The 25,792-nt window shown below is 47.3% G+C and overlaps 4 protein-coding genes across 7 annotated transcripts; 2 read left to right on the forward strand and 2 right to left on the reverse strand.

The window, feature by feature from the left end:
• The first annotated feature begins 1,158 nt into the window (after positions 1-1,158).
• Positions 1,159-6,472, forward strand: nedd1 (NEDD1 gamma-tubulin ring complex targeting factor). Of its 2 annotated transcripts, none has more exons than XM_087844281.1 (16): positions 1,159-1,274; positions 2,001-2,144; positions 2,511-2,605; positions 2,901-3,017; positions 3,088-3,228; positions 3,551-3,780; positions 4,073-4,274; positions 4,374-4,497; positions 4,646-4,759; positions 5,041-5,091; positions 5,172-5,261; positions 5,346-5,506; positions 5,582-5,780; positions 5,953-6,088; positions 6,213-6,279; positions 6,361-6,472. In XM_087844281.1, the coding sequence occupies exons 2-16, from the start codon at positions 2,009-2,011 to the stop codon at positions 6,463-6,465; spliced, it is 1,968 nt and encodes a 655-aa protein (XP_087700407.1). In that variant the 5' UTR covers positions 1,159-1,274; positions 2,001-2,008; the 3' UTR covers positions 6,466-6,472. The 2 variants fall into 2 exon arrangements, with proteins under 2 accessions (XP_087700407.1, XP_087700408.1); XM_087844282.1 differs by having other exon boundaries at positions 4,649-4,759.
• A 471-nt stretch (positions 6,473-6,943) lies between these two features.
• lyrm5b (LYR motif containing 5b) lies at positions 6,944-11,649 on the forward strand. 3 transcript variants are annotated; one of them, XM_087844284.1, is made up of 3 exons: positions 6,944-7,145; positions 8,237-8,302; positions 11,336-11,649. In XM_087844284.1, the coding sequence occupies exons 2-3, from the start codon at positions 8,258-8,260 to the stop codon at positions 11,540-11,542; spliced, it is 252 nt and encodes an 83-aa protein (XP_087700410.1). In that variant the 5' UTR covers positions 6,944-7,145; positions 8,237-8,257; the 3' UTR covers positions 11,543-11,649. The 3 variants fall into 3 exon arrangements, with proteins under 3 accessions (XP_087700410.1, XP_087700409.1, XP_035771288.2); XM_087844283.1 differs by having other exon boundaries at positions 6,945-7,120; XM_035915395.2 differs by lacking the exon at positions 6,944-7,145 and adding an exon at positions 7,150-7,236.
• LOC148102351 (uncharacterized) lies at positions 10,248-17,649 on the reverse strand. Its single transcript, XM_087844285.1, has 12 exons — positions 17,542-17,649; positions 16,450-16,566; positions 15,592-15,708; positions 14,716-14,814; positions 13,594-13,719; positions 13,368-13,462; positions 13,202-13,291; positions 13,036-13,081; positions 12,706-12,770; positions 12,051-12,166; positions 11,861-11,960; positions 10,248-11,787 (listed from the first exon to the last, which is right to left on the reverse strand). Exons 1-12 carry the CDS (start codon positions 17,615-17,617, stop codon positions 11,710-11,712), a joined length of 1,125 nt encoding a protein of 374 aa, XP_087700411.1. The 5' UTR covers positions 17,618-17,649; the 3' UTR covers positions 10,248-11,709.
• A 2,686-nt stretch (positions 17,650-20,335) lies between these two features.
• LOC102795246 (uncharacterized) lies at positions 20,336-25,015 on the reverse strand. The gene is made up of 11 exons (XM_087844286.1): positions 24,866-25,015; positions 24,570-24,773; positions 23,288-23,345; positions 22,827-23,202; positions 22,359-22,453; positions 22,199-22,285; positions 22,048-22,123; positions 21,749-21,840; positions 20,829-20,950; positions 20,642-20,741; positions 20,336-20,550 (listed from the first exon to the last, which is right to left on the reverse strand). The coding sequence occupies exons 2-11, from the start codon at positions 24,701-24,703 to the stop codon at positions 20,479-20,481; spliced, it is 1,212 nt and encodes a 403-aa protein (XP_087700412.1). The 5' UTR covers positions 24,704-24,773; positions 24,866-25,015; the 3' UTR covers positions 20,336-20,478.
• Between the last annotated feature and the right edge of the window lie 777 nt (positions 25,016-25,792).

Raw genomic sequence — 25,792 nt, forward strand, 5'->3', positions numbered from 1 at the left:
TTGAAAGCATATGTGTATTGTTTGTGTATTTATACACAAGCACTCATATATATTCAAATAAATTAAAAAAAAAAAGTACATGTAGGAGCCATATGAGTTGTTCCTTTTTTGACTAAGTTTAAATGGACTCACTGTATTGGTGCACGGGTGTGGGGCGTGTCTCATGATAAATGTGGTTGTACTCACCTGTTCACAGCACCTGATGTTGTTGAGCAGAAAGGTAGGGTGAGCATGAGGCAAAACTTTCTGTTAACCGCAGCTTGAGCGCAGCTTGAATGATTTTGATGTATTTTGACTGTAACTTGATGGCTTTTGTATATTTGTGCACTAATTGATGCCATAGGCCAAGTTGTAGTGTGGCATAGTAGTTAGTGCAGTTATTTGTTTGTGCAGTCTGTGCATTTGTCTAATAGTTAATCCCAGGCACTGATTTGTATACTGGACAGTTGCATGTGGAATAAAAGGAGCAAATGGTACAGAAGTGTATGTTATGTGTTCATTGCTGCGCGTCATCTGTGTCCTCATGTTTAGCCTGCCGTGGCCATAGGTTGAAGGAGCCGCAACAGTACATTTACCTGTTACTACCACACACCAAATCAGATCGTTGGTACTTGCTGGCTTGTGTAGCCACTAGGTAACAAAAGCTCAACACTGCCCCCTAGCATCCTGGAGCACTTCTGTTGTGTTTTGTATGTGTTTTGGAGTTTGTACGTGCTTCCGGGTTTATACGTGCTATGGGGTTTTTACGTGTTTTGGAGTTTTTACGTTTATATATATTTATATATAAATATGTATAAATAAAACAAAATTTTTTACATTAGTAATTCCTTTTGTGCATAATTTCATATTGTTGTTAATAATAAATTAATTAAAGCAACAACCTGAAGATCCGGTTGGGAGTCGAAAGAGCCGGCTCTTTTTAGTGAGTCGAGCCGGAAGAGTCGGTTCTCTAAAAAGAGCCGGAAATCCCATCACTAAAATTTACTAAACTTGTTTTTGTTTTATTTTTCTTCATAAAGCCACGTTTTATATGCCTACTTTCTTCATATAAAATATAACAAAAATTAAATATTTTATTCTGTGTTTTTCTTTAATTGTTGCTTTGATATTGTATATTTAGTACATTTCGATTAGACTTTAACACAAACACAGGAAGTACGATCCCGTCTCCGCCGTTTGTCCCTCCTGGTGTTCCGTAGTGGCGGTTCATTGGCTGCGGGCGCCTCCAAAACAAACTCAGTTTCGACTTTTCGGTGATTAAAAACTCTTTCTGGGTAAGTATAGTTAATCTTACAGACTCTGAGGGTCAGGCGAAAACATTCCCGGCAGTTTCCGCTCGCCTCGCGACTATTTGTTAACTTTAAAGCCGCCAAGCTGTTAGTCGGTTAGCATGAGCTACCTGTAGCTGCAGGTTCAAGTTAACAGAACAAAGTCGATAAAAGTTCTGTTTGATGGACCAAAAACAGCCTGCGAGCCGTTAAAAGTCCTCACAGGCGTCAGACTCAGCTTTACGTGTCCGTCTGCCTGCAGTTAACTGTGTAGAAAAACTACAACAGAGACCAAAAAACTACGAACATCCGATAGAAGGTTTCACAGAAATACTTCAGCACTGTGTACTTTTACTGGCTGATACTTGGAGTTACTGCACCAGCTTTTCAACTCAACTACATTCCTATAAGACTTTTTAAAACCAGATTTCAGAGCGCTGAACAGTGAAGGAAATAAACACAATCGAAAATAAATTAAATAGAATCTAGTTTTGAATTCAGTGGGAAAAGTAGACATTTTTGGCTTTGTCGGTAAAATGTAAATCCGATCCATCTTCCTGTGTTTATTCCTGGTTTTTCCTTTCCCTTCTATAGTCATGTAGTTCTGATCATTGTTTAATGGAAAACTTTTATGTTGTTTGTGCTTTTTGACAAAAGCAATGATGAGCTGTAAAACTAACAGTGACGGCCTGCGAGGATACAACTCTCTGTGCATGTGTTTATTTTCTCCAGCTGTTACCATGGAGGAGGTGACACGGCTGATGTCGACCGGAGACTGCGTGAAGATCTGGGATGCGGTTTCCATGGCGCCGGTGGAGCAGTTTAACCCACACAGCACAAGCCACCCTGTCGCTCAGGCCTGCTGGAGCTCCAACAGTATCCTGCTGTCACTAAGTCACCACAGCCTGGACATGAAAGATGGAAATCTGCTGTCTTTGTCATGTCCAGCAGGGGGCGACTCCTCTGTCTGATTGTATACACATCTTTGGTCACCCTGAGCTCAGTAAGCACTTCCTGATGAGTTTATGATCTCAGTTGGCGGTTTAATTTCAAGGGGCAGCCAATCACAATAAAAATGTCTTAAAGGGGGAGGAGCTAAAGCAGCTTCTTTCAGACAGGTCATGAACAGTATGAGACAAAGAAAGCTTATTTTAAACTATGAATCATGCAGAGCTGCCCTGTCAGAGTGAGCTGCATAAATCACCTTTAGATCTGTGAATCAGCCTTGACCAGTCCTCTCAGACCAGTACCTGGTCAGCGCCAGCAGCAGTGGGGACAAGCTGGTCGTTTCCAGCCTCAAGTCGACTCCTGTGCCGGTGGTGGAGCTGGCCGACGGGGTGAGTCTCAGCTCTTTAAAGACTGCAGAGGGGTAAAAGAAGAATAAAGCCTGAGACGTTATTGTTTGTCTCTGGGTCCAAATTCTCCTTCAGTTCCTAAAACCAAAACACTGAGCTTTAGAAATATGATACCAGCTGTTCTTCCAGGTGTTTTAGTGAAGTTTAGGTTTCAGGGAAAAGAGGGAAACTAAAGATTTTAGTTATGGTGTAGTTTTAGAAAGCCGAGTCAGTCTGGTAAGTATCTCACTGAGAGCTCTTCGGTCTCTGAAGTGTAACGGTGCTGGTTTGTGTTCAGAAAAAGCAGACCCGGGTGTGTCTGAGCTCCTCGTCTCAGTTTCTGGTCAGCGGAGGTCTCGATCACTGCGTGCACATCTGGGACCTGAAGACCACGAGACTGCACCGCTCCCTCAAGGTAGGGCCTCACGCCACCTCCGGGTTCCTTTACCTCTGAGCGGGATAAACATGGCCTCCTTTTCTCTCAGGACCATAAGGAGGAGGTGACTTGCGTGTGCTTTAATGCCAGCGACAGCTACGTCGCCTCCGGCTCCACCAGCGGCGACCTAGTCCTCCATAGTCTGACCACCAACCTGTCCAGCAGGCCGTTCGGCCACGGCAGCAACCAGGTCAGACCTCCACTTTCATATCGCTTTTTTTAAAGATTTTCTTTGAAGCTGTTCATGTGCAGCTGCTCAGGTGAGCTGTGAGTTGGTGATATGACTGTAGTGAAGGAGGACAAAGAGGGAGCAGCCAAAAGGTGGAGGTGTGCTTTCAGTTTATTCACCTCATCACGTTATAAAGTCTCTGCAGGCTCAGAGTTAACCAGAGAGTGGAGGAGGGGCTCAGTGTTTATGCTTCACTCTCAGAGTAAGAGTCTGTGTATGTAAAGACTGTAACTAAAAGACAGGAAGGTTTGGTATTACTGCTTGATGATCTGTTGCTCTCCAGCCCATCCACGACCTGAGGTTGTCCGCGGTGAAGCGCTCCCTGCTGGGCAGCGTGTCTGACAGCGGAACGGTGGTGCTGTGGGACTCCAACACCCAGAAGGAGCTGCACGTGTTCGACGGCGCCCACAAGGCCCCGGGCTCCGGCCTGGCCTTCTCGCCCACCAACGACCTGCTGGTCGTCAGCGTCGGCCTGGACAAGAAGATCGTCTGCTACGACACCGCCAGCAAGATGTGAGTCCGATCGCTCGCGTCCCGGGACCTGCTCGGTCACAAGGCTGTTCCGCCCTCTGTGGAGCTCTGTTCCATAGAGGGCGCTCTCGAGCTCATCGAGTCTTTCACCTGCTTCCTTTCAGGAGACTGCAGAAGACTTCTAGACTTTAAAATGAGTCTCATCGTGTTTTATCCTGTTAATATAAAACTTTCTGTCCAGAACCAAAGCAAAGCATCATGAGCTGAAGCTCTTTATCTGTGGAGAAAATCTGTTCCACTTTGTGTTTGACGGCGTGTTCGTCTGCATCTCCAGCGTCCTGAGGTCCATCCGCGTGGACAGTCCTCTGACAGCTGTGGACTTCACTCTGGACGGTACTGGGCTGGTGGTCGGGTCCACTCGCGGGAAGATCTACCAGTACGACCTGAGAAACTCCAGCGCCCCCACCAGGATCACAGTGGCCCATAAAACCTCAGTGACCTGCCTGCGCTTCCAGAGCAACGCCAGCAAACACAAGGTGCCGTCCTCGGGACTCTCAGGTGGAAGATGGGAATAATATCAATTTTTCCTTCGGTGTGTGTAAACCTGCAGGCTTCTTTTCTCTTTCTTGTCTCAGTCCAGTAAAACTGGCTCCTCAAAAACTTCCAGCTCTAAGAGATCCTCCACCAAGCTCCCCAGCAGCCAACCAGATCCCACCGCCAGCACAGGCCCTGCCCCCAACAGACAGGTGACAAACACAGGTGGGTTTCACGCCGTAGGTCACTGTGGACGCGTTTTTCCCACACAGATAAATAAGGCAACTGTGAGCTTGAAGCTCCTGTGGCAGTGTGGCCAATCACGGTCGTCCTGTCTGATGATGATGAAGCCGTAATTACAGCACGTGTTCAGCAGGAGGCGCTGCTGTGGACGGGATGTGTCGGGAAGCTGAAGGCCAGCAGGGGGCGGAGCAGTTCAGTAGCGTGGGACGAAACAGTCTGGACATCTTCTCTCCCGCTCGCGAAGGTCAGAGGCAGCCTGTGATTGGCTGAAATCCGATGCTGCATTCACTAACGTTGCCTTGTTTTTGTAAATCGCAGCATTCTGTTATCAAAGGAGCTTTCAAAGAAAAGCGTCTGGACTTCTTTAAGTTGCTTGAAGACGTTTCACCTCATCTGAGAAACGTCCAGACGCTCTTCTTTGAAAGCTCCTTAGACTGTGATGACCTGGATGACTGAGAACCTTCAGACGTTCTCTGTCATCACCTCTAACTGAACCCATTTCAGTCGTGACTCTCCTTCTTCCAGACCCGCCTACCCACGGGACCACCGCGAACACGCCATTTGGACGAGGACAGGGTACGAGAGGAGGTCACCAGATGCGTTTGAAGCGACGCTGCCGTCGGACCAATCCTGACGCTGTGTTTCTTTTTCCTTAGTTACCACTTTGGAGGTGATGTCTAGAGAGGGGGAGGGTCAGCAGCTAACAGGCCGGTCCAGCCTGGACATCTTCTCTCCACTCAGAGAAGGTCAGAGTTCAACGCCCATTTAAAATGCCTAAAGGTCCAGGTGAGGTCACCTGAAGGTTAAAGAATATCTGCACTGTGCTTCAGACGCAGGTCCCAGCTCTCACAGGAAGACGCCACTGGGAACGCCGCTCGCAGCCTCGGCGGGGAGGTGCTACAGCCCGCTGTCCGTCTTCCAGACCCCTCCGGCTATCAAAGAGGAGGAGCCAAACACCGCTGTAGCTGGAGAACTGTGTGACTCCAGAAAGGTGATGACCTTTAACCTTTAACCTCTACACCTGTGACATCGCAGGTGCACCTAACTGAACTTTGATCTGTCTCAGTCTGACAAAGTCAGCTGTTCCAGTCTGGAGACACAGAGTCAGTCCACGCCCCCTATGTCACAGTCAGCCAATCACAGTCAGCTGGCCCCGCCCTTCTTCACGCCAGAGCCCAGCCTCCGGAGAGCCAATGGCATTCAGGCTCAGCTGAGCTACGACTCACCTGTCCACGGAGCTCCACCCACCACCTCTGCAGCAGCAGGTAGAGTCGGCAGCAGCAGTTCTGAGGCCGAGGGTTCAATTCCCACTAAGGTGGATATTACCGTGGTTAGTTCACTGTCTGTGGGACTCTGTAGGAATAGGCTTGTGAATTGGGCGCTGAGTTCAGGGTCAGCTGCTTGTGTGGGAGATTCCGATGTTTCCTCTGCCTTCAGGTCTGTCGGCTGCCGTTTCCTCGACTCTCTCTCAGAACATCGCTGACGTGGTTGGACAGGCCGGAGCTGCTCCCCTCACCTCCCTGCAGATCCACTTCATCCAGAACATGATCCACGAAACTCTGGAGGAGTTCAGGTCAGTCTGACCTCTGACCTCTCAGAGAAAAATCAGCTAGCCTTTTTGTGCTTTCAGAGGCGGATTGATTTGGTGTGTTTGAGCTTTTATGGCAGCGGGACATGAACAAGCTTCTCCTCCTCAGGAACGCCTGTCACAAAGACATCATCAACCTCCAGGTGGAGATGATCCGACAGTTTTACATCCAGTTGGTACGACGGATTCGTCCAAGCTTTCCTCTGATGGTCAGATGTGACTTTCTGGTGTTTTATGGTTCTGTGTTTGTGTTTCAGACTGAGATCCACTGTCTGATAGAGAAATACTCCGTCAACGACTCTCTGGTGGAGGAGATCGAGAGGCTGAAGGAGGAGAACCGCCGGCTCAGGGCCAACTACTAACCGTCTGATGGTCCAACATGAACGTGTGTGTGTGTGTGTGGGGATGAGGGTGAACACTTATGTTTTGTTGTAATTTAATGAATTTTGATGTCAAAGCCTGGAAGAGTTTGAAAGGCGGTTCACATGTGCCTGCATCATGTTTCAGTAAGAAACTTTTGTCTGAAGAAGAATAAAAATAAAATGTTTACAGCCAATAAAAAATTACGTGTGTGTTTCATGTACACAGAAATCAACCCGAATCTTTCTAAAACCTTTGTGTTTATTACAGTTTTAATGATCAGCAAGTAACACGGTGTGAGGTAGCATTTACGGTACAATGTAGCATTTACGGTAGACTGTAGCATTTACGGTAGAATGTAGCATTTACGGTGATATGCGGTCGTAGTTTCTAGTGAAATGTGTGTTTGTTCTTTGGCTTTTCGCGGGCCGGCGGTTTGAGCGTGTCGGGGTGGGGTTACTCTCTCTGCGCGCTCACACTCTTTGGTTGTTTACCTGCTAGCCTGTGAGCGCGCAGCACGTTCACGAAGTTCAGACTTTTAAGTTGTCGTGCTCCGCGGCGATGAACCCGGAGCTCCGCGGGTTGTTTTAGACCAACAGCAGCGGGGGAAACGGACAGATTCACCGCGGGAACTTTAACCCTGCGCGAGGCTAGCAGGTGACCTTTGACCCGCTCAGGCTCGGTTAGTTTATTGTCGGGTTTTTCTCTTTCAGCCGCTCAGAGCAAAGTTGGCTTCCTGCTAGCGCTGCTTACCTGACGTGAATCACCTGAAGGTGACGTTTCATTTGATCCACTTCACGCAGGAATTCAAACCCTGCAGCAAAACTGAGACCAACGAGCCTCAAATGTTCCTGTAATTGTTTATAGTATTTATGACGTCACGAGCTGAGCGTTAAACGTGTTTTCAGTCTAATCTAACGCACACCTGGCAGACAGGTGTGCGATACTGCGTGTACTTTCTAACGTTATAGACCTTCTGCAGGCAGAGACGCGCGGAAACCCACAGTCAGTGTTACCTGCAGCAGGTGCCGGCGGCCACGCCCACTGCAGATCACGTGCTGGTGTGCCAATTTTTGCACACCTGGATGAGCCGCTGTGGGTTATGTGCTAACCGCGAAGTGAACCGGGTCGCTCTCCACCAGACTCCATTCACAAAAGCTGGATTTTTACGTCACAGAAGGGCGGAGCTTTGCGTCTGCAGCGGCCTCGACTGGTCCGTTAGTTTGTGTTACGGAGCGACTCTGATGTTTTAGTGAGTTAGTTCGGATCACAAGAAAACACTGAAACAGTAAAGTCACGCAAAGTTGAATAGAAACTTCTTTTTTCTGTCAGGTGAAAATCCGCGTTTTTGTCAGTGGACTCTGGTGTAAGATCGGTTTCTTTGTTGGCCTCCCAAAAGCCATAAACGTCATGGGAACAATAGGTTAGCAGGTACCTTCAAGATGAACGTTATTGTTATTATTAACATTTAATTATTAAACAGCTTTATTGTTGTTTATTTTTAAAGTGTTACTGTTACACTGGCGCCTGTAGTGCTTCGGCTGTGACATAAAAAGACAGCCGATGGCTTCAGATCTGACTGAGGTCATTCAGCCTCAACGCTGTTTGATTCCTGTGAAGCGACTGATCTGGTTCGATGGTTCTTTTGTTGATTCGTCAGCAGAGCTGCAGATTTCTTTGTGTCGCACATGGAATTGAATCGTCAGCAGTTACTGAGCGTGAGCAGCAGGTTAAACCTCTTTAATCTGAAGTTTGCTTTTCTGCCTTTCTCAGCTCGGACTCTCCTCCAGGACGATGGCCAACCCACTCAGGTCTGAAGTGTTTCGACTGTACAAGAACGTGAGTGTAGGGAAACTCGATGACCAATGTTTCCTCTGTTTCACGTGTGTGAACACACAAACTCCCTGAGCGTCCCGTGGACACTGTGAGCGACAGCAGACATGTGCACTGTGGTCACGCCAGCATCCAATCCAAGTTACATGTTTATTAAAGTAATCAAATTACAGCATTTATGTTAGACGACTTTTAATTAACTGCTTTAGCCCACTTACAATGAAAATAAAAACAATCTTGTTCATGACCTGTAGCATGTTAACACTATTGGAAGGAAAAATAACTTGAACTCCAATTTTGAAAACACAACTTTCTTTCTTCTTTTTTTATTTTTTGTATAAAGCTCTGACTGTATTCTGACTCTGTGGTCTGGGAGAGAGTCTGTAACTCTGTCTGCAAATACAGTAAATAATGACCAATGTTGGGTAATTAATGATATAGTTACTTCTTTAAAAAAGTAACTTATGCAACAAAGTGTTTTGCAGCTGTTTATCTAAAAATGCAGTCAAGGCGTTTTTTAAACAAACATTTCAAACTATTTACAGAACAATCAGCTGTTCTGCATCAAATCTGCTGCCACACAAATTATTTGTGCTGCTCCAAAAATAATTTGTGTCACTATGAGATGAAGGAGAACAACAGCCTGATACCTGCAGGCCTGACAGCAGCAGATGTGTCACTGCTGTAACACCTGTAACACTCAGCAGTCGCCTCATTGTTCTGACACACACAACGACACTATTGACTACACTACACACTGACTACACACTAACTACACACTAACTACACACTAACTACACACTAACTAACTACACACTAACTACACACTAACTACACACTAACGACACAAGATTTGCGCTAAACGTCTCAAATCTCTCACATCTCAAACACGCCGTCACTCCTAAAACTTCCCCCTCCCTAAACAACTGTTGCCATATCATTTTTCCACCAATAGGAAAGGGAGAGGGGAGGGGGTTGGTGTTGTTTTTGTTCACAGGCTTTCGAGCGTTTTCCTTATAAAACGCCGTTTTCACCGTTTCTTCCCGCAGTAAATATAAACAACGACAGTATTCAGGAAGAAAAACAAACATTGCAGATATTTTATCATAACTCTGGTTTTACGATCAACACAATTTAAAAACTGGTATAAAGTCCACACTTTGTCCGTCAGTTGTTCGTCTGTCCTGCTCACATCTCCAATGGTTGTACACGTTGTCATTAACTTCACTCCACATCAGCCGCTTTGCTAAAACACCGGTGTCGCACATAAGGACGCTGTCATAGCCTGTCAGCGACGTTGATTAGCTGCGTATATACGAATGTGAATCACATCACTGGCTGGACTTTGGGATAAGGAGGAATCGTTCTAAACACATACAGGAGCAGCCAGTCACTGACTGACACTGCAGAACATGATTGTTAAAGTTTTAATTTTGATTTCAGTTCAGGTTAGATTGTTTTTGTGCGCAGTGCAGATTTTCTGTGCAGAGACGAGCGCAGCTTAGAGGGAACACTGTCGATGACACGTCCGTGCAGCGAGTCTCATATTCTAGAGTTTCTGTTTTCACAGCTGTAAACGTCAGAATCGGGAGTTTGGACGATGAGACTTCAGGCGGCGTCAGCAAAGACTCCATGATGATGTTGTTAACATTTATTGACAGTTAATTTACTTTTAAGATGATCCGTCTGATATATTTAAAGCTTATTTATCGGATCGGGCTGAGATTCTCTGCTCAAACACTCTGAAGACGCTTCATGTTTATTAAAGGGTGAAAAAGTGGCAGCGCCGTCGTTACGCCGCGAACAACATCAGCAGAGAAAACCAACAAACAATCAAACTCGCAGCATCACAATATTTTAATTCAATTCAATTCAATTTTATTTATATAGCGCCAAATCACAACAAATGTCGCCTCAAGGCGCTTCATAGATACAGAGAAAAGCCCAACAATCATATGACCCCCTATGAGCAGCACTTTGGCGACAGTGGGAAGGAAAAACTCCCTTTTAACAGGAAGAAACCTCCAGCAGAACCAGGCTCAGGGAGGGGCGGGGCCATCTGCCACATTAAAGCCCAAAACACAGAAATCTAACACCCCTCCCTCTGTAGCCCCGCCCCTTTAGCGGGTTCTGAGTGAAACCAGCTGCACATAAGATGTGCTGTGGCCATCTTTAGACCAGGCGCGTCAAACATAAGGCCCGGGGGCCAGAATCGGCCCAGCAAAGAGCTTTTAAAGACAGCCTGGTGGCTCGTTTCTTTAAGGAGTAAAAATGTAGAAAAGTATTTGATGCATGAAGCGAAAACTTTCAGGCAGATCAGATGTAAACTATAAAAATGTGGTGACCTGAGATGGGGCGACTAACTCAGTGAGTTTAAACAAACAGGCAGCAGGCGGCGCTTTCTTATTTCATAAATCCAAAAAATAAGATGCCAGCACTCGTGATCCCTCATGGTGAAGGTTTAAAGACTTCCTGTGTCCACCTCACGCAGGAGCTCCGCCCTCTCTGCAGAGCCGAAAGTAAGAAAGTAAGAAAGTAAGAAAGTAAGAAAGTAAGGCGCGACACTGTAACAATCAGTGTTTTTACAGTTTTTATGCATGAGGAAGCGTGTAGGATGGAAATCAGCGGCGCCTTTGTGCTATCTGCAGATAAACCTTTGACTCTCTTTAGGAAAACACTTCCTGTTATCAGCTTTAGACTAAGATAAGGTCTCTGCAGGGAGCGCCGCTGAAAGGATTACAAAGCAAGTAAAGTGTAAAGTGAGTCACTGAAAGCGCTCGTGGATCCTCGGAGCGTTCATCGCCGACACAAAGTGACCCTGGGTCAGACCTCTGACTGTAACGAAGGCGTTTCCGCTGCTCGTCCTGATAAAACATGTCGGCCTCTGGAGGCGTGTCAGTCTGAGAGCATCGTCCAGAGTGATTTTAAGACCTGTGCTGAGGTCATGTGATCATCATGTGCCGTCACACATCGGCCGCCTTTTTGCCCTTTAGTAAAAATAAAGACATTTTTGCTAACACATCCTCTTCCTCCTTGCAGCTCCTCTACCTCGGCCGGGAGTACCCCAAAGGTGGCGACTACTTCCGGGACCGTCTGAGAGCGGCGTTTGCCAGGAACAAGGCGGTGGAGGACCCCGAGCAAATAAAGGCCCTGATTGCTCGTGGCGAGTACGTGGCCCGGGAGCTGGAGGCGCTTTACTACCTGAGGAAGTACAGAGCGATGAAGAAGCGCTACTACGAGGACTAAACGGCGACCGAACGGTGACGACACAAACAGCTCTTTACGGTTCTGATCCTGAGGTCACATGACCACCGAGTGAAACCTTTAAATTAAAGTATTGAAAACAAAAACAAGCGTGAGTCCTCCCTCCTTCCTTCCTTCCTGTCTGTTCCCATAGGAAACAGTAGAAAAGGTCAGAGGTCAGAGGTCGGGGGGGCGATGGCGTCTTTGTCGGCCAGGTTGACTCTGCAGATGGGACAGGTGGGGTTATCCTGGGGGGGAGGAGACAGAGTCAGGTGGCGTTCCGAGTTTATGTCATCTCCGTATAACCAAGCAGGGCGTTACCTTCAGCCACTGGTCGATACAGTGAACGTGGTAGTCATGGAAACAGGGCAGAATCCTCAGCTTCTCGCCGTCGCTGTAGTTGCAGCAACAGATCTGACAGCTGCCGGCCAATCAGCACAGAGACGTGTTAGCGTGCAGGTTTGGGGTTTGTTTGTTTTCAGCGTTACAAATGGCGAGCTCGGAGACTCACTGCGTGTTCCCGCCGCCGCATCTCTGGAACACCTTGGTGGGAAACCTCTGGATGTCCGTCGCACTCAGCTGATTGGTCATCACGGCGCCCTGACGCTCCTCGAGCTCCAGCAGAGACTGAAAGACGAGCAAAGGCATCAACACTCTGACATCTGGGCCCTGATTGGTCCACGTTGAATACCTGCAGCGTCTAACTGTAAGAGCTTAACTGTAACACGAAGGAGGAACGTAAAGAAGAGATGACAAACCAAGTGTGAGATGAAACATAGAAGAAGAAGAAGAAGCTGTGCTGCTGACACGAAGAAGAAAAGATTCAAATTCAAAACAAACTCTGCAGAATGATCGAGACTCCTCCCCCTCCTCCAGACCCCTCCCCTCCCCGAGACCCCTCCCCCTCCAGGCCCCTCCCCCTCCTCCCGACTCCTCCCCCTCCTCCAGACTTCTCCCCCTCTTCGAGACCCCTCCCCCTCCTCCCGACTCCTCCTGACTCCTCCCCCTCACCCAGACTCCTCCCCTCCTCCAGACTCCTCCCCCTCACCCAGACCTCCCCTCCTCCAGACCCCTCCCCCTCCTCGAGACCCCTCACCCTCCTCCCTCCCCCTCCTCCAGACTCCTCCCCCTCCTCCAGACTCCTCCCCCTCCTCCAGACTCCTCACCTCGTAGTCGTCTGCTTCAGCGTCATCAGATGTGGCGTCCCTACTCCCGCCGCGACCAATCAGAACTGTGGAACAATCAGCAGAAGCAGACCGATTAAAGCTCTACAACAGTGTCATGCTGTCGTTTGATTGGTCAGGTTTCTATGCTGTCGTTTGATTGGTCAGTCAGGTTTGAGCAGCTTGTGTTTGTTCAGTTTTTATAGAGAGAAAAAATCTTTACTTTAACAGGAGCGAGTAGAAAAACTACAAATACTCCGAAGACCTGATTGGACTGAAGTACTGCATGTATTTATACCACATCTCTGTAGTACTTGGGTTTTTGTTGCTCACCTCCGGGAGCCACCTGAATCATCCAGCGGCGCTCTGTGGGACGACCCTGCAGAGAGAAGGTCACGGCTCGGTCAGCGAATCAAAGCAAAACGTCACACGCTTCCTGAACGCAGCACCACTTTTGATAATATTAAAACCACGATCAGACTGTGATTGGCTGTCTCACCCTGTGGAGGCGATGGAGAGGAAGCTGGTGGAGGCGGTGATGATGGAGGTGGTGACAGTGTCTGCTGTGCTCCACTCGGTCCGGCCGAGCCTGGAGGAACAAACAGAAACGTGAACACCTGTCCGCTCTGCCTCAGGTGAGGCGTTTGGTGCAAGTCTGCCTCCACCTGCAGGTGTCGGTGCAGCGCCTCGTGATCCTCCACCTGCTGTAAACCAGTGGCCCCCTCCTCTTCGTCGCTGACGGCGAGCTGCTCCACCGCGGCTGCAGAACAAAGCATCAGAAGAACGCTGAAGGTTCAGCAGGAGGCTGGAACCACCACCAGGCCAATCATGTTTCAATAATACCGACGTTCCCCATCGTTCTCAAGGTCCGCCCCCAACACTGACACGTACCGATCACCGAGTCGTCCTCCGCCTGCAGCCTTCGGGCCAGAGCCTCGTCTTCCTCCACCTGCTGTGAAGGAACCGCATCATCCTCCTCCTCCTCCTCCTCGCTGATGGAGATCTGCTCCTCCACAGCTGCAGGAGAAACCACTCGTCACAGACTCCATCATCATATAGTAATAATTAGGGATGCAACGATACCAATTTTTCAAACCGATACGATACCGATACTTGGATCTGAGTACTTGCTGATACAGAGTACAAGAAACGATACTTCTACCACACACACACACACACACACACACACACAAATACAATGAATTGGAAGACAGGTTTTATTTTATTCCCCATCGATAAAAAATAACATCTTAATAAAAATGACCACAAAAAAATTTCAAGTGAAAAATAAGCACTTCTGTTAAATTATTGCAGAGTCTCCACATTGTAATTTAACAAAATATCACTGAACTATTGGCACTGTCTCGAGCTTTCAGAATAATAAATAAACACTTCTGTTTGGAATAAAATAAATACAAATTAGGTTTGAGAATAAAATTAACTTTAAATTATTGCAGAGTCCATATTGTAAACAAACAAACAAAATAATTATTATAAAATAAATAATAAATACAATAATAATTGGCCCCCTAGTGGCCAATCTAAAAAACTACAACAGAAATGACAAGCCACCCTCTGATTAATGAAATAAGTTGGTATCGGTTAACTTTTACAAGTATGAGTACACACACATTTTACAGTATCGGCCCCGATACCCGATACCAGTATCGGTATCGGTGCATCCCTATAAATAATAATAGTTTGGACTGTGGGAGAACCGGAGAACAGAACCTTCTCACTGTGAGCACACCCTGCTGACCACCACACCACCGTGCCACAACATCACAGTAGTAATAATGATGATGAATGAAGGATATATATTTAAAAAGGCAAAACATTTAAAAGAATAAATACAAAATAAAACAAAATCAGAAAAAAATCAAATCAAGCGCTCCATTCTTCCACAGTGGGAATCCCGCCCTGTATGCAAAGCGTGGAAGTGGGAACAGCGATTACCGAGCAGTGCCTGAAAGCAGCACCGACTCACCACAGCCTAACGTAACGCTGACGTACCGATGTCTGAGCCGGACTCCACCTGCAGCTCCTCGTCATCCTCCGCCTGCTGGAAACAAATGGCGTCCTCCTCGCTGATGGCGAGCTGCTCCACCGCAGCTGCAGAATAAACGAAGGATCAGACAAGCCTCCACTGGCAACAGCCTCCGTGCTGCGTTCAAAGACACCACGCTGACAAAGTGTGACAGCAGCAGTGACATGCATGTTACCTGTTCTAATAATAACTAATGTGGAGGGTGGGCGTGTTCCTGCAGCCGTTTGAGTCATCAGCAACATGTATGACGACCCGTCAGAGCTTAAAACTGATTTATGGAGGTCAGAGATTCAGGTTGGTGGGAATGCTCCACCTTTCCAATGTGAAAATCCTGCTTGGAAATAGGAATTTCTGACTTCCTGCTTCAAACGAAACAGAAACAGCCCAGAGGTTTTACAGGCGTTCTGTTGGGACGGGGCATTAGGAGAGAACCACAAATCCTGTGACGAAGACGAAAACTCAGGATGAAAGAGGGCAGAATAAAATCAAAGCCTTCATGAAGCTCAAACTGTACTGTGAAAACTACACTGTGGGTGTGATTCGTGGGATTCACTGCCATTAACATTAACAGGGAAAATGCACAAACAGTTTCTTAGTTTGAGGAGGAGGCCACGCCCCCTCACCTCACTCCTCCACCTGTCTAACACACTTGGCTGATTTGGAAATTTTGGAGAAGCTGAAAGATACAAGTGGAGCTTAGGAAGCATCGGGAACTTTAACGTTCCTGATGCTGAGAGAAGAGTAACTCCAGGATCTGTTCAGCTTGTTTGTGAGACGCTAAAACTAAAGCAGCAGTGAGAGAAGGGTTCCAGTATTCATGTGTGTGTAACGCCGACACGTACCGATGTCCGAGTCGTCCTCCACCTGCAGCCGTCGGGCCAGCGCCTCGTCTTCCCTCAGCTGCTGCGAACGAGCTGCAGCCTCCTCCTCCTCGCTGATGGAGATCTGCTCCACCACAGCTGCAGGAGAAACCACTCGTCACAGACTCCAGGCCAAAGAAGCTAGACCCAGAGACGCGCACCATCGAGTGATATTTAAAACGCAAAAAACTAAAAATAAAGAACCAATTAAAAATTATCTTTAATAAAATGCAAATCGACTCGTGACCACAGCCAATCACAGTCATTCCCTACAGGACAGCATGGACAGGGCCGTGTGAAGGAGGGGGGCTGAGGGGGCTGCAGTCTCCCCGCTGCAAAAGGCAGACAAGCAGCGCCCCTGTGTGAGCTTCTGATTTATTCTTACTGCTGATTGGCTCCTGAAGGCGAGCCTTCAGAGAAGACGGAGCATGGTCGCCCTTCACCTCCGTCAGCACCAGCTGCAGCTGAAGTACAGGCTGAATTGGGAGGTACCGGCGGTCCTGTTTTTTGTTTTGTTCCTAGTCTAGATTATCAGGACCAGGTTAGGGGCGGAGCCTAGTTGGTTCATGGTCATCCTCCATCTCTTTTAGCCGGAGCGCTTGTCTCATCAGGAACACGTCGCCAAATACAAAAAATGAACAAAGGTGTGAAAAGTCTTCGTTCGGTGTTTCGTGAAAGACACGTGTGGCAGGAAGTTGTAATATATAAGTATAAACACCGAGCATCACAGTCACATGACGTTCACAGCAGTTACAGGAGTTATTCAGCATTTTCTTTGGTTCACTTACAAAAGCAGCAGACCGACAGCAGGTCTGCCCCCCCGATAAGACCGACACATACCGATGTCCGAGTCGTCCTCCGCCTGCAGCCGTCGGGCCAGCAGCTTATCTTCCTCCATCTGCTGTAAACAAACCGCAGCCTGCTGCTCCTCAGTGATGGAGATCTGCTCCACCACAGCTGCAGGAGAAGAGATTGAAAGATTTAAGTTCATCAATTATTGAGTCAGAGTTTAAAACCTGAAATATTCAAAGCGTAACTCGATGGGACTGAATGATCTCCTCATACCGACTTCATGTCCGTCTAAGCTGGCAAATTCTATAGAATTACATAAAGTCATGGGATTACTTTTTTCATGTAACGAGTAAAGTAAGGGATTACTATTGCAAAAACGGTAATTAGATTACTGTTACAGGAGAGAGTATGAGCGTGCAGCGTTTAAAGCGTGGAAGTACTGACCTTACTTTGAGTTTGATTCCATAAAAAGTGACAAAAACATTAGTGTCCGTTGTGCGTGGGAAGAAAACTTCTTTTTACAGCGAAAAACCCCTAAACTTCCAAACAAGCTCCGAGTAGCTACGACGTAATGGGAAACTCACAGAGAAACTCGCGGATTCTTCCACTGACCGCTGCACACCTGCACCAGGGTAACCCTCCGCCTACCCCACTCCTGCTTTACAGGTGAAAATAGAGCAACAGGACCGCTAGTCTTTGACTTTATTTATTTTCTGCTGTGTTTTACTTGCATCTATTTGAAAGACTGAGTGTAAACACACAAAATATTTTATTTTATGTGCTGGAATGTGCAGAAAATAGGTTTAAATGTTAAACTAATTTCTTCCAGTCAGAGAATGTTGCAGATAATTAAATGTTTGCTTGATGCATAAAGTTAAAAGATTAAAACGAATAAAACAAGTTTTAAAAAGAGACTTTTCCATTTGATTACATTTTGTATGATCATTATGCAGAAAAAGTAGAATTGGGCTGAAAGATCTATCACTTTATCACCTATTCAGGTTGTAAATCGTGTTTTTAAAAAGTAACTAAGTAATTAATTACTTTCGAAAATAAGTAATCAGTAAAGTAACAGGATTACTTTTTTCAGGACGATTACTTTTTTCAAGTAACTTGACCAACACTGGCCATGACATTTACCAAATTCTGAGTCGGCTTCTAGCTGCAGGCGTCGGGCCAGCGCCTCGTCTTCCTCCACCTGCTGTGACCTCCTCATCGTCACTGATGATGATGATTAACTGCTCCAGTCCAGCTGCAGGAGAAACGACTCATCAGAAAACCGTCACTGATTACAAATGCAGGTTTTGATAAAAACAGCAGATTCTCCCTCACCTGGAAATCTGCTCACCTGCAGCTCGCTGTGCGGGTGAGCAGATTTCCTGGTTGCTCATTAGTCCTGCTTTCTGTTATATATATTTTATTTATACATGTACATTAACAATAAATGGGTATTCTGTTCTAACATTTACAGTTTTACATAAAAATATGAAAAAATATTATTTAATAATTTACTGAACAGTCTGGTGTTAAATGAACATATGATGGTTTATTTTGAAACAGTTTTGTCAGATTTCTAAAATATTTGTGTTTCCATGTTTTACAGGTTGCTCAATCATTTATTAGGCACTACGGATATTATTGGATTATAATGACTGATTACTGATGTTGCAGCAGCTAATTGCTCGTATATTGCCATGGGGCTCGAGCTACTGTCACCGGTGTGTTCCTGCGTTGTGTCTGACATTAAAAGGTAAAAGAAAGAGCTCCAAGTCATTAACTTGCTCGCTCCAGCTCCTACAACCAAATGCAAACAGAGGGTTAGCTCAACCCAACACAACTCCAAAGCTAGCAGGAATTATCTACTCATGCTAGCACTGACTGTGCCTGTAACACACATGGAAAGAAACGACACCAACCTCTCCCCACTGGTACTGTGTATTTATAGGGTTGCACCAAAGAAGAAGAAGAAGGATGGGGGGGGGCTCCTGATAATGAACTACAGGCTTGAAGGTCCTAAAAGTCAGATACAACAGGAACGGTTTGGGGTCTAGAACACATTTTGTGTAATTATAACAATATGTAATTTCTGACCCAGTTACAATGATGCAGTTAATCAGCAAACCAATGAGAAAACTGAAAATAAAGTGTTGGAAATGTAACATCTGCCTCAGGAAAACTGAAACACTTGGATTCAGTACAGTAACGTGCACTTCAGTGAAGAACTCGAGTAAATGTTCCTGGTGGTGGTGATCGGGGAGGGTGCCACCCCATGCACTCCTGTCCCCGGACACGCCCCTGGACTGACGGTGTTTGGGTGTTCCGGTGGCGCAGGGGTGTGTCTATCTGCCGCAAACCGAGCGTCTCTCAGAGAAGTGTAACTGCAGGATGAAGCTCCGATCAGGAGGAAACACTGTGCCAAGTGTCAGAGGGGATATTTCCGGGTGGTTTGGGGGAGTTTCCTGTAAAGTCTGACTCTGTGGGTGCGAATCCTTTCTCAGCCAGCGACACTTTCCTCCCTGATTTCTGATTTCTAGCGCTTTCATAAAAAGCTGAAGGGGGAAAGGATCCGGATGATCCGGCTGCCGAGGAAGTGAAAGTAAAAGTTTGTGATTTAAGCTGATTCATGACGCAGCGTGAAATCATAAGAATGAAAATGAAAGCTGCTAGTTTAAACTATAATAAGTATTATTATTATTATTTGGGTTCAAGGGACCCAAAGCGCTTTACAAATACCAGGACAGAGCCCAGGGATCGAACCGGCGACCTTCCGGTGACAGATGCGCTTCCCAAGCCCCTGAGCCACGTCGCCCTAATAACCATAATAATAATTCATGACGCAGCGGTGAAATCATAAGAAATATGATTTCATATGAAAGCTGCTAGTTTAAACTATAGTTACTGTAATAACCATAATAACAACAGAGGAGAGCTCAGAGCACCTACCTTGCCTGGAGGTCTGCATTTGATACTAGAGGCACAGCTGGGTGGAAGCTCTCCAACTGTATATATATATGTGACGCGTGACAAGCCCCGCCCACTCTTTAATTAGATCTGAGCGGCTCTGACGTTTAATGAGAGAATATAGTTCATTTTACCAACACAATTAAAACTCGTTCATATTTCTGCTTCACACCCAGGACTTCACCTGAACTCACCATCACTGACGTCCACACACCTGATGAGACTGACAGAAGTTAAAGGACACACTATCTGTGTTTGAGGTCTAGACTGGCTCAGGCTGGCTTTGTTGCGTCTACTGTAACCGTAATAGATAATAAAGTTTCACATGTATTTTTTATTATCAGCTCCACACTGATCCAACACTGCTGACCCAAACGAACCCACCGAGAAGCCAAAGTCACAGAAAACACAAACCCACAGTAGAAAAGGAGACAGCGGCTCGTTTCCTGTGAGGTTAAAATTCACGTTTTTGGTCCGGTGAAGAGGAAAGGCGTCACGACTCACAACTTTGAGCTTTCTGATTCTTCCTGTTAAAAAGGAGTTTTTCGTTCCCACAGTCACCAAAGTGGTCACAGGGGGTCATCTGATTGTTGGGGTGTTATTTTAGGGTCTTTACCATAAACCATGAAGCACCATGAGGCACTGTTGTCATGATTTGTAAATAAAATAGAACTGAATTAAATATATGATCTAAATAACATAGTTTGTATTATTTAAAGGAACAGACACATCAACACGAAGCAGACTAAATAAAACAGTTTGATGCTGTTGCTGCAACATGTCGCAGCTTTTCTGAGTTTTGTTCAGAGGAGAAATTAAAAATTATTTTACAGAAAATATTAATATTTTACGAAAAGTCAAAATTATATTAAATTAAAGGCTTAAAAAAATAAAACAAACACAATTAAGACATAATTAAATATTAAGAAATGCTCTGGTTGCTCGTCACTAAATGAAAATGCGACTCGCTGCGAGGTTTTATTGTTTTATTCCTGTGGTCACATGAGCACCGACAAAGCGTTAAATAAAAATATAAAAAACTAAAAAACAGAAGTCTGAGGCGTCCTTCAGGAGACACGAACCCGTCTGCTCCGATAGAAAACTGTAGAAACGAGGTCAGAGGTCAGAGGTCGGGGGGGCGTTTCCGTCAGCCAGGTTGGCTCTGCAGATGGGACAGGTGGTGTTATCCTGAGGAGGAGGGGAGACACAGGTGAGGAGACGGCGTTTAAGGAGGGGCTCTAAAAACAGCGGAGCGCGAACGGCGCATCCCCCGGAGTACCTTCAGCCATCGGTCGATACACTGGACGTGGTAGTCATGGAAACAGGGCAGAATCCTCAGCTTCTCGCCGTCGCTGTAGTCGCAGAAACAGATCTGACACCTGCCGGCCAATCAGCACAGAGATGTGTTAGCGTGGTTTGGGGTTTGTTTGTTTTCAGCGTTACAAACGGCGAGCTCGGAGACTCACTGCGTGTTCCCGCCGCCGCCGCTGGATCCCTGAAACACCTTGGTGGGAAACCTTTGGATTTCCCGCCGACTCAGCTTCCTGGATACCACGGCGCCCTGACGCTCCTCGAACTCCAGCAGAGCCTGAAAGACGAGCAGAGGGGTCACGGGGTCACGCTTCTCTGCAGTGACTCGTATGTTCACACAGATTTATGACGGGAAAAACGTTTGTGATAACGTCCGTTTGAATATCAGGATCATCGGCTCTGGAAGACGCGGAACGCGCGATTCAGGACTGAGAGTGTCAAATAAAATAAAATCGACGTCCACGCCACGTCTTTCTCCCGACTTCCTCCCCCGCTCAGACAGCCTCCCTGAGCCTGGTTCTCCTGGCTGTTTCTTCCTGTTTAAAGGGAGTTTTTCCTTCCCACTGTCACCCAGCGCTTGTTGATAGGGGCTCATATGATTGTTGGGTGCTCTCAGTATTACTGCAGGGAGCACCCTGAGGTGACTGCGTGCTGTGTAAATAAAAGTAAAGTTCGAGTTAAAGACACTTTGGTTTACGTGTCCTCCCCCTGCAAAGACGCCGAGCGATGCTGCACACAGACGAATGGGAACTAAACCAGAATGAAGCGGCTCTCTGACTGGATCATCAAAGCTTTCTGCAGCTGAGCCACAAACAAACAAAGTTCAGCTGACCCTGGTCGACCAATCACCTTTCAGGACTCCGTGTCCCATGAGTTCTTGCTAAACCGCTCCCAGGTGCTGAGGCTGCTCAGCAGTGGTTATGATTGCCACACCTCTAACACCAACACAGAGCTTTGATTTGTTTCTGCTGTAAAAAGCAAAACTTCCAGGTAACCGGTGGGCGGAGCCGACCTAGTTTAGGTCGCAGCACACTTCAGTTCAAACAAATGTGAGGCCTCCGTCAGTCCTCCTCACCTCGTAGTCGTTTCCCTGAAGGTCGTCTGAAAAGTCGGGCATGCCGTTCCTCCTCCTGCCCTGCCCACGTCTTCTACGCTGACCAATCAGGTCTGCGGAAACACATCAGCTGCATCAGAAGAAGCTGATTGAAACTCTAAACACAGCTGGAGAATCAGGAGGTCACAGATCACATGTTCAGTCTCCCTCCTACTGACCAATCAGGTGTGAGCAGGCTCTCGTTTACCTGCGAACACTCGATTAATCTAAACGCCAGTGACATCATCACCGATGCGTTTCCGCTGAGGTTTGTTTCTTACCTTCTTGCAGCCCCACAAGAGGAGAGACGGCCGCGAGCACCTGAGACATCCAGCGAGGCTCCACGTAGGGATAAAACTGCAGAGAGAAGGTCACACCTGAGTCCACAAACAAACGCTGTACCTGCACACCTCCCTCACTCGAGTGTCTCACCCTGTGGTGGCTCTCTTGATGAAGGTGATGGTGGTGATGATGCTGGTGCCTGCCATGAAGATCCGACTCCTCTCGGTCAAACTGAGCCTGAAGGACGAAAAGGAAACGTGAACACCTGTCCGCTCTCAGGTGAGGCGTTTTTGTCCGGGTCAGCTTCTACCTGCAGGCTGCGGGCCAGCGCCTCGTCTTCATCCATCTGTAGTGAACGCACGGTGGCTTCCTCATCGTCGCTGATGATGATCTGCTCCACTGCAGCTGCAGGAGAAACGACAGAAACATCACTGAGAGTTTGTCTGACGACTCGAGCTGATGAGTTTCCTCATAAACAGGTTTCTGTTCACAGAAACACCCGCCAACGTCCACCAGACTCCAGTGAAAAAACGTCGATTTTTACCTCAAAGCGTTAACTTTCTGTTCGCTTCCTGTGACGTCTGGATGTTAAACCGTGAATGTGAAGTTGCACAATAAGACAAAGTCAGCTGAGCAGCAGGAGAACAGCTGCCGTCTTCTATGAGGCTAAATTCTGCTTTTTTTAAATGGAGTCTGGTGGAGAGTAACGCCATCGCTTCAGAGACGTTTCTGTAAAGCTCAGATTCAGGCAGGAAGCGTGACAGCCGAGCCCTCGTACCTGCAGAGGTGCCGCCTTCATCGCCGTTCAGCCACCTCCTCTCCTCTTCGGTGAGGAAGGACAGCGAGTTGGAGCTCGACGCCGCTGCTGGAGGTGGTGACGGCGACGCCAAAGTATTCGTCTCATTTGGTCTCGGCTGAAGGACTGATACCGGAGTGAGGTAGGAAGAGGACGAAAAGGAAGAAGATGAAGAGGACGATGAGGATGCAGTGGACCGCGGGGCTTCCAGCCAGCTGCCCAAAGCAAACGTCCTGAGAGAGGACGCGGGAACGAAGCCGGCGCTCTGTTTGGCCAGCCGCCGGCGTTTAGAAGTATGTGAAAAAGCTCGCTTGCTGGGGGCGGGACAATCTGGTTCTGGAGAGCTGTCCACCGGCACCTGAGGGGAAGAAAATGACTCTGTGAGTCTGCGATGAAGAGTTGGTTACAAAGGGATTCAGTCAGGCAGCGGCGCAGCGACTCACCGGGCTGAAACGCTCTTCTACGACGTGCCGACGCCTCCGCCGCTTGGCGAGCTGCGAGCTGGAGCAAAGAGATTTCACCTCAACACCAAAATAACACGTCCATCACACAAAGTAAATAAATACAGAAACCCTGGCGGTAAATATCTGTGTGTAAAAAGAACTTTTTACTGCGACCCTCATCCTCCCAGCTGCACTCTTATCTAAAATCCCCACACCGAAGGAAACCCCCGACCTCTGACCTCATGTCTACAGTCACACGGTCAGTCACAGGAACTATAAAGTACTTAATGACGTCGTCACGATGTGTGAATGTGTGAAGAAGGAAAAACTACGGTCACCTTTGGGCTGGAACGTCTCGAGGGTCACATGACCACTGTGAGGTCATCATCAGTGATAACAGGAGAGCCTGTGTACACTGGGCTGAATTATAATCTACAAGTCAAAGTGTGTGACACATCGCTGCCCGATAGTCGTGCCCTCGCTCAGTTTCATCATCAGCACATTTCGGGCTCAGGTCACAATTGGCCAGTTAAAGCCTGCCCTCCCCCCCCACCACCACCGCTACATGAAGCGAGCAGTCGCCCTCTTCTTATGTTAGTCACGTCGTCTTTAATGAGAAAACCTCCACCAACTGTTGATAGTTTGAGGAAACAGGAAGTGTTTCCAAGAATAGATTTTCATTCCTACTGGAAAACCCCCGTAACTGCAAACAGTCCACTTTCTGTTTGAAAGTGAAACAGACTCCACTGGGAGGCTTGTAAACAGCCTGTCAGCACAGGGAGTTAAATACGGAGTCTCTGACTCCCACAGCTGCTGAGGAGTCAGCACACATGCAGTGATGGGATCAGCGTCCAGCTGGGCTGTGCTGCTTTATTACTGGGTTACAAACACAGCAGCAGATTTCAGACTTTGGTGTGGAGAGAGGAGCAGCTGCTGGGCCGGGGCAGCTGTGAATGCGTCCCTGCAGCAGAAGACTGCTCGGTCTCCTCTGCTGTCTGTCATCGCTGCAGTTTGTTGTTGCCGTTTACCAGGAAAGTCCTGGTGGTGCTATTGGCCCGAAAGCGATCACATGCGAGGGACCAATAAACACTCGAGAGCGGGTCACAGAGGCCGAAGGTGCACCACAGACAGGAAGTGTGTGTACTCTCCAGAGTAAAGGTCACAAATACAGGGAAGCCCCAGACTCTCAGCAGAGCAGCTGTTACTGCAGCTTCCAGGAACTCGGACTACATGTACGTGTAGTTTCCTGTATGTGTGCTAACGTGCCACGGGTGCAGGGTACCTGGGGGTTTCCGGGACGATGACGGGCAGCTCGGGGTACGGGACATCGTCCGAGTCGAGCAGGCAGCCACGGTTCAGCACCCCCGGGCTGTCCGGCTCCGATGAACACGGGCTGTCCGCTAACTTGCCCTCCATGCTCTCCTCTTCTTCCCCCAGTAAATACCTGGTACTCGAATCACCTGAGACTCAGACTCATGTCAGGCCGCTGAGTGGGAACAAAGCACAGGGAGGCGCGTTTAGCGAACACGGTGCGCAGATCGGAGAGTTAGCTCCGAGAGGCGCGAGCAAACAACTCACCGCCGTCCGGAACGAGCACGAACCCGGAGACCCAAAACTCACGCAGCCAAAAACCAGAGAATCAAACTTTCGCCTGTTTCTCCGGTCGTTAACGGTAACTCCGCCGCTTGGACCAAAACAGGAAGTTCTCTTCACAATAAGAGCGAGAACTTCCGGTGTCACCGGGAAAAGTACCCAAGAGTCCCCCCAGCGGCCCGGAGGACTTTCAGTTTTAGATAAATTAAAAAAAAGTTCAAACCTTTGGGTAACATTTAAGTATTTTTGTTAATAAATCAAAGCTGTGGAGGAAAATATTTTGAGCCACATAAAAACTTTGACTCTATTAAAGCAGCTTTGCATGATTCAGATTTGAGAAATGCTGCTTTGGCTGCAGTCTCGGGGATTAGCTGCACATACAGAAACAGGAAATAAGAAGCAGTCAGTCAGTGTAAAATGACACAGTGATATCTTGGTCTTTGTTACTTGACTCCACTGACTCCCACGTACAGAAGCTCGTCATTAAAAGTTAAATGTTTACCACAAACTCTGTTTTAGTTCCTGCTGATCTGTGAGAATCAGTGAAGCTGTGATCTGAACTTGACTGACCACTCTCTTTCCCAAGGGCAGGGGGAGACGAACAGGTGATGTTGGGGTGGGTGTAGTCTCCTACAATACACCTGGATTTCCTTTAGGGTCGGTTGGTGTGAATTTCACAGGGGGCTTCTCTCCTGGTCAGCAGATGATGAGGCAGGCGAGCGGAGGTAAAAGCGTCTGTTGAACCTCCCCACCCCATGTGAGATGTTCAAAAACTGTTTAAAACTCTATCCTCTCTATGTGGTTAAAAATAACGTCAATATAACCTTAATATATGAAAGAAAACCCAAACTTGTGAGTTGCTGAGGCAAAATGACAAAAACATTTAGAAATTAAACCATTTGAAAGGTAAAA

Source organism: Neolamprologus brichardi, chromosome 7 (assembly GCF_056152115.1).
Source record: "Neolamprologus brichardi isolate AB-2024 chromosome 7, ASM5615211v1, whole genome shotgun sequence".
Taxonomy (NCBI): Eukaryota; Metazoa; Chordata; class Actinopteri; order Cichliformes; family Cichlidae; genus Neolamprologus; species Neolamprologus brichardi.

Excerpts from the sequence above, each read along its gene's own strand:
- nedd1 (XM_087844281.1), top strand. The coding sequence starts at position 2,009 with ATGGAGGAGGTGACACGGCTGATGTCGACCGGAGACTGCGTGAAGATC. Across the intron at positions 4,275-4,373 it reads GCAACGCCAGCAAACACAAG|TCCAGTAAAACTGGCTCCTC; the intron begins GTGCCGTCCTCG and ends TTCTTGTCTCAG. Across the intron at positions 4,498-4,645 it reads CAGACAGGTGACAAACACAG|CAGGAGGCGCTGCTGTGGAC; the intron begins GTGGGTTTCACG and ends GCACGTGTTCAG.
- lyrm5b (XM_087844284.1), top strand. The coding sequence starts at position 8,258 with ATGGCCAACCCACTCAGGTCTGAAGTGTTTCGACTGTACAAGAAC. Across the intron at positions 8,303-11,335 it reads TGTTTCGACTGTACAAGAAC|CTCCTCTACCTCGGCCGGGA; the intron begins GTGAGTGTAGGG and ends TCCTCCTTGCAG.
- LOC148102351 (XM_087844285.1), bottom strand. The coding sequence starts at position 17,617 with ATGAGGAGGTCACAGCAGGTGGAGGAAGACGAGGCGCTGGCCCGACGC. Across the intron at positions 13,292-13,367 it reads CGCTGCACCGACACCTGCAG|GCTCGGCCGGACCGAGTGGA; the intron begins GTGGAGGCAGAC and ends TTGTTCCTCCAG. Across the intron at positions 11,961-12,050 it reads TGCGGCGGCGGGAACACGCA|CTGTCAGATCTGTTGCTGCA; the intron begins GTGAGTCTCCGA and ends ATTGGCCGGCAG.
- LOC102795246 (XM_087844286.1), bottom strand. The coding sequence starts at position 24,703 with ATGGAGGGCAAGTTAGCGGACAGCCCGTGTTCATCGGAGCCGGACAGC. Across the intron at positions 22,286-22,358 it reads CGCTGGCCCGCAGCCTGCAG|GCTCAGTTTGACCGAGAGGA; the intron begins GTAGAAGCTGAC and ends TTCGTCCTTCAG. Across the intron at positions 20,551-20,641 it reads GTATCGACCGATGGCTGAAG|GATAACACCACCTGTCCCAT; the intron begins GTACTCCGGGGG and ends CCTCCTCCTCAG.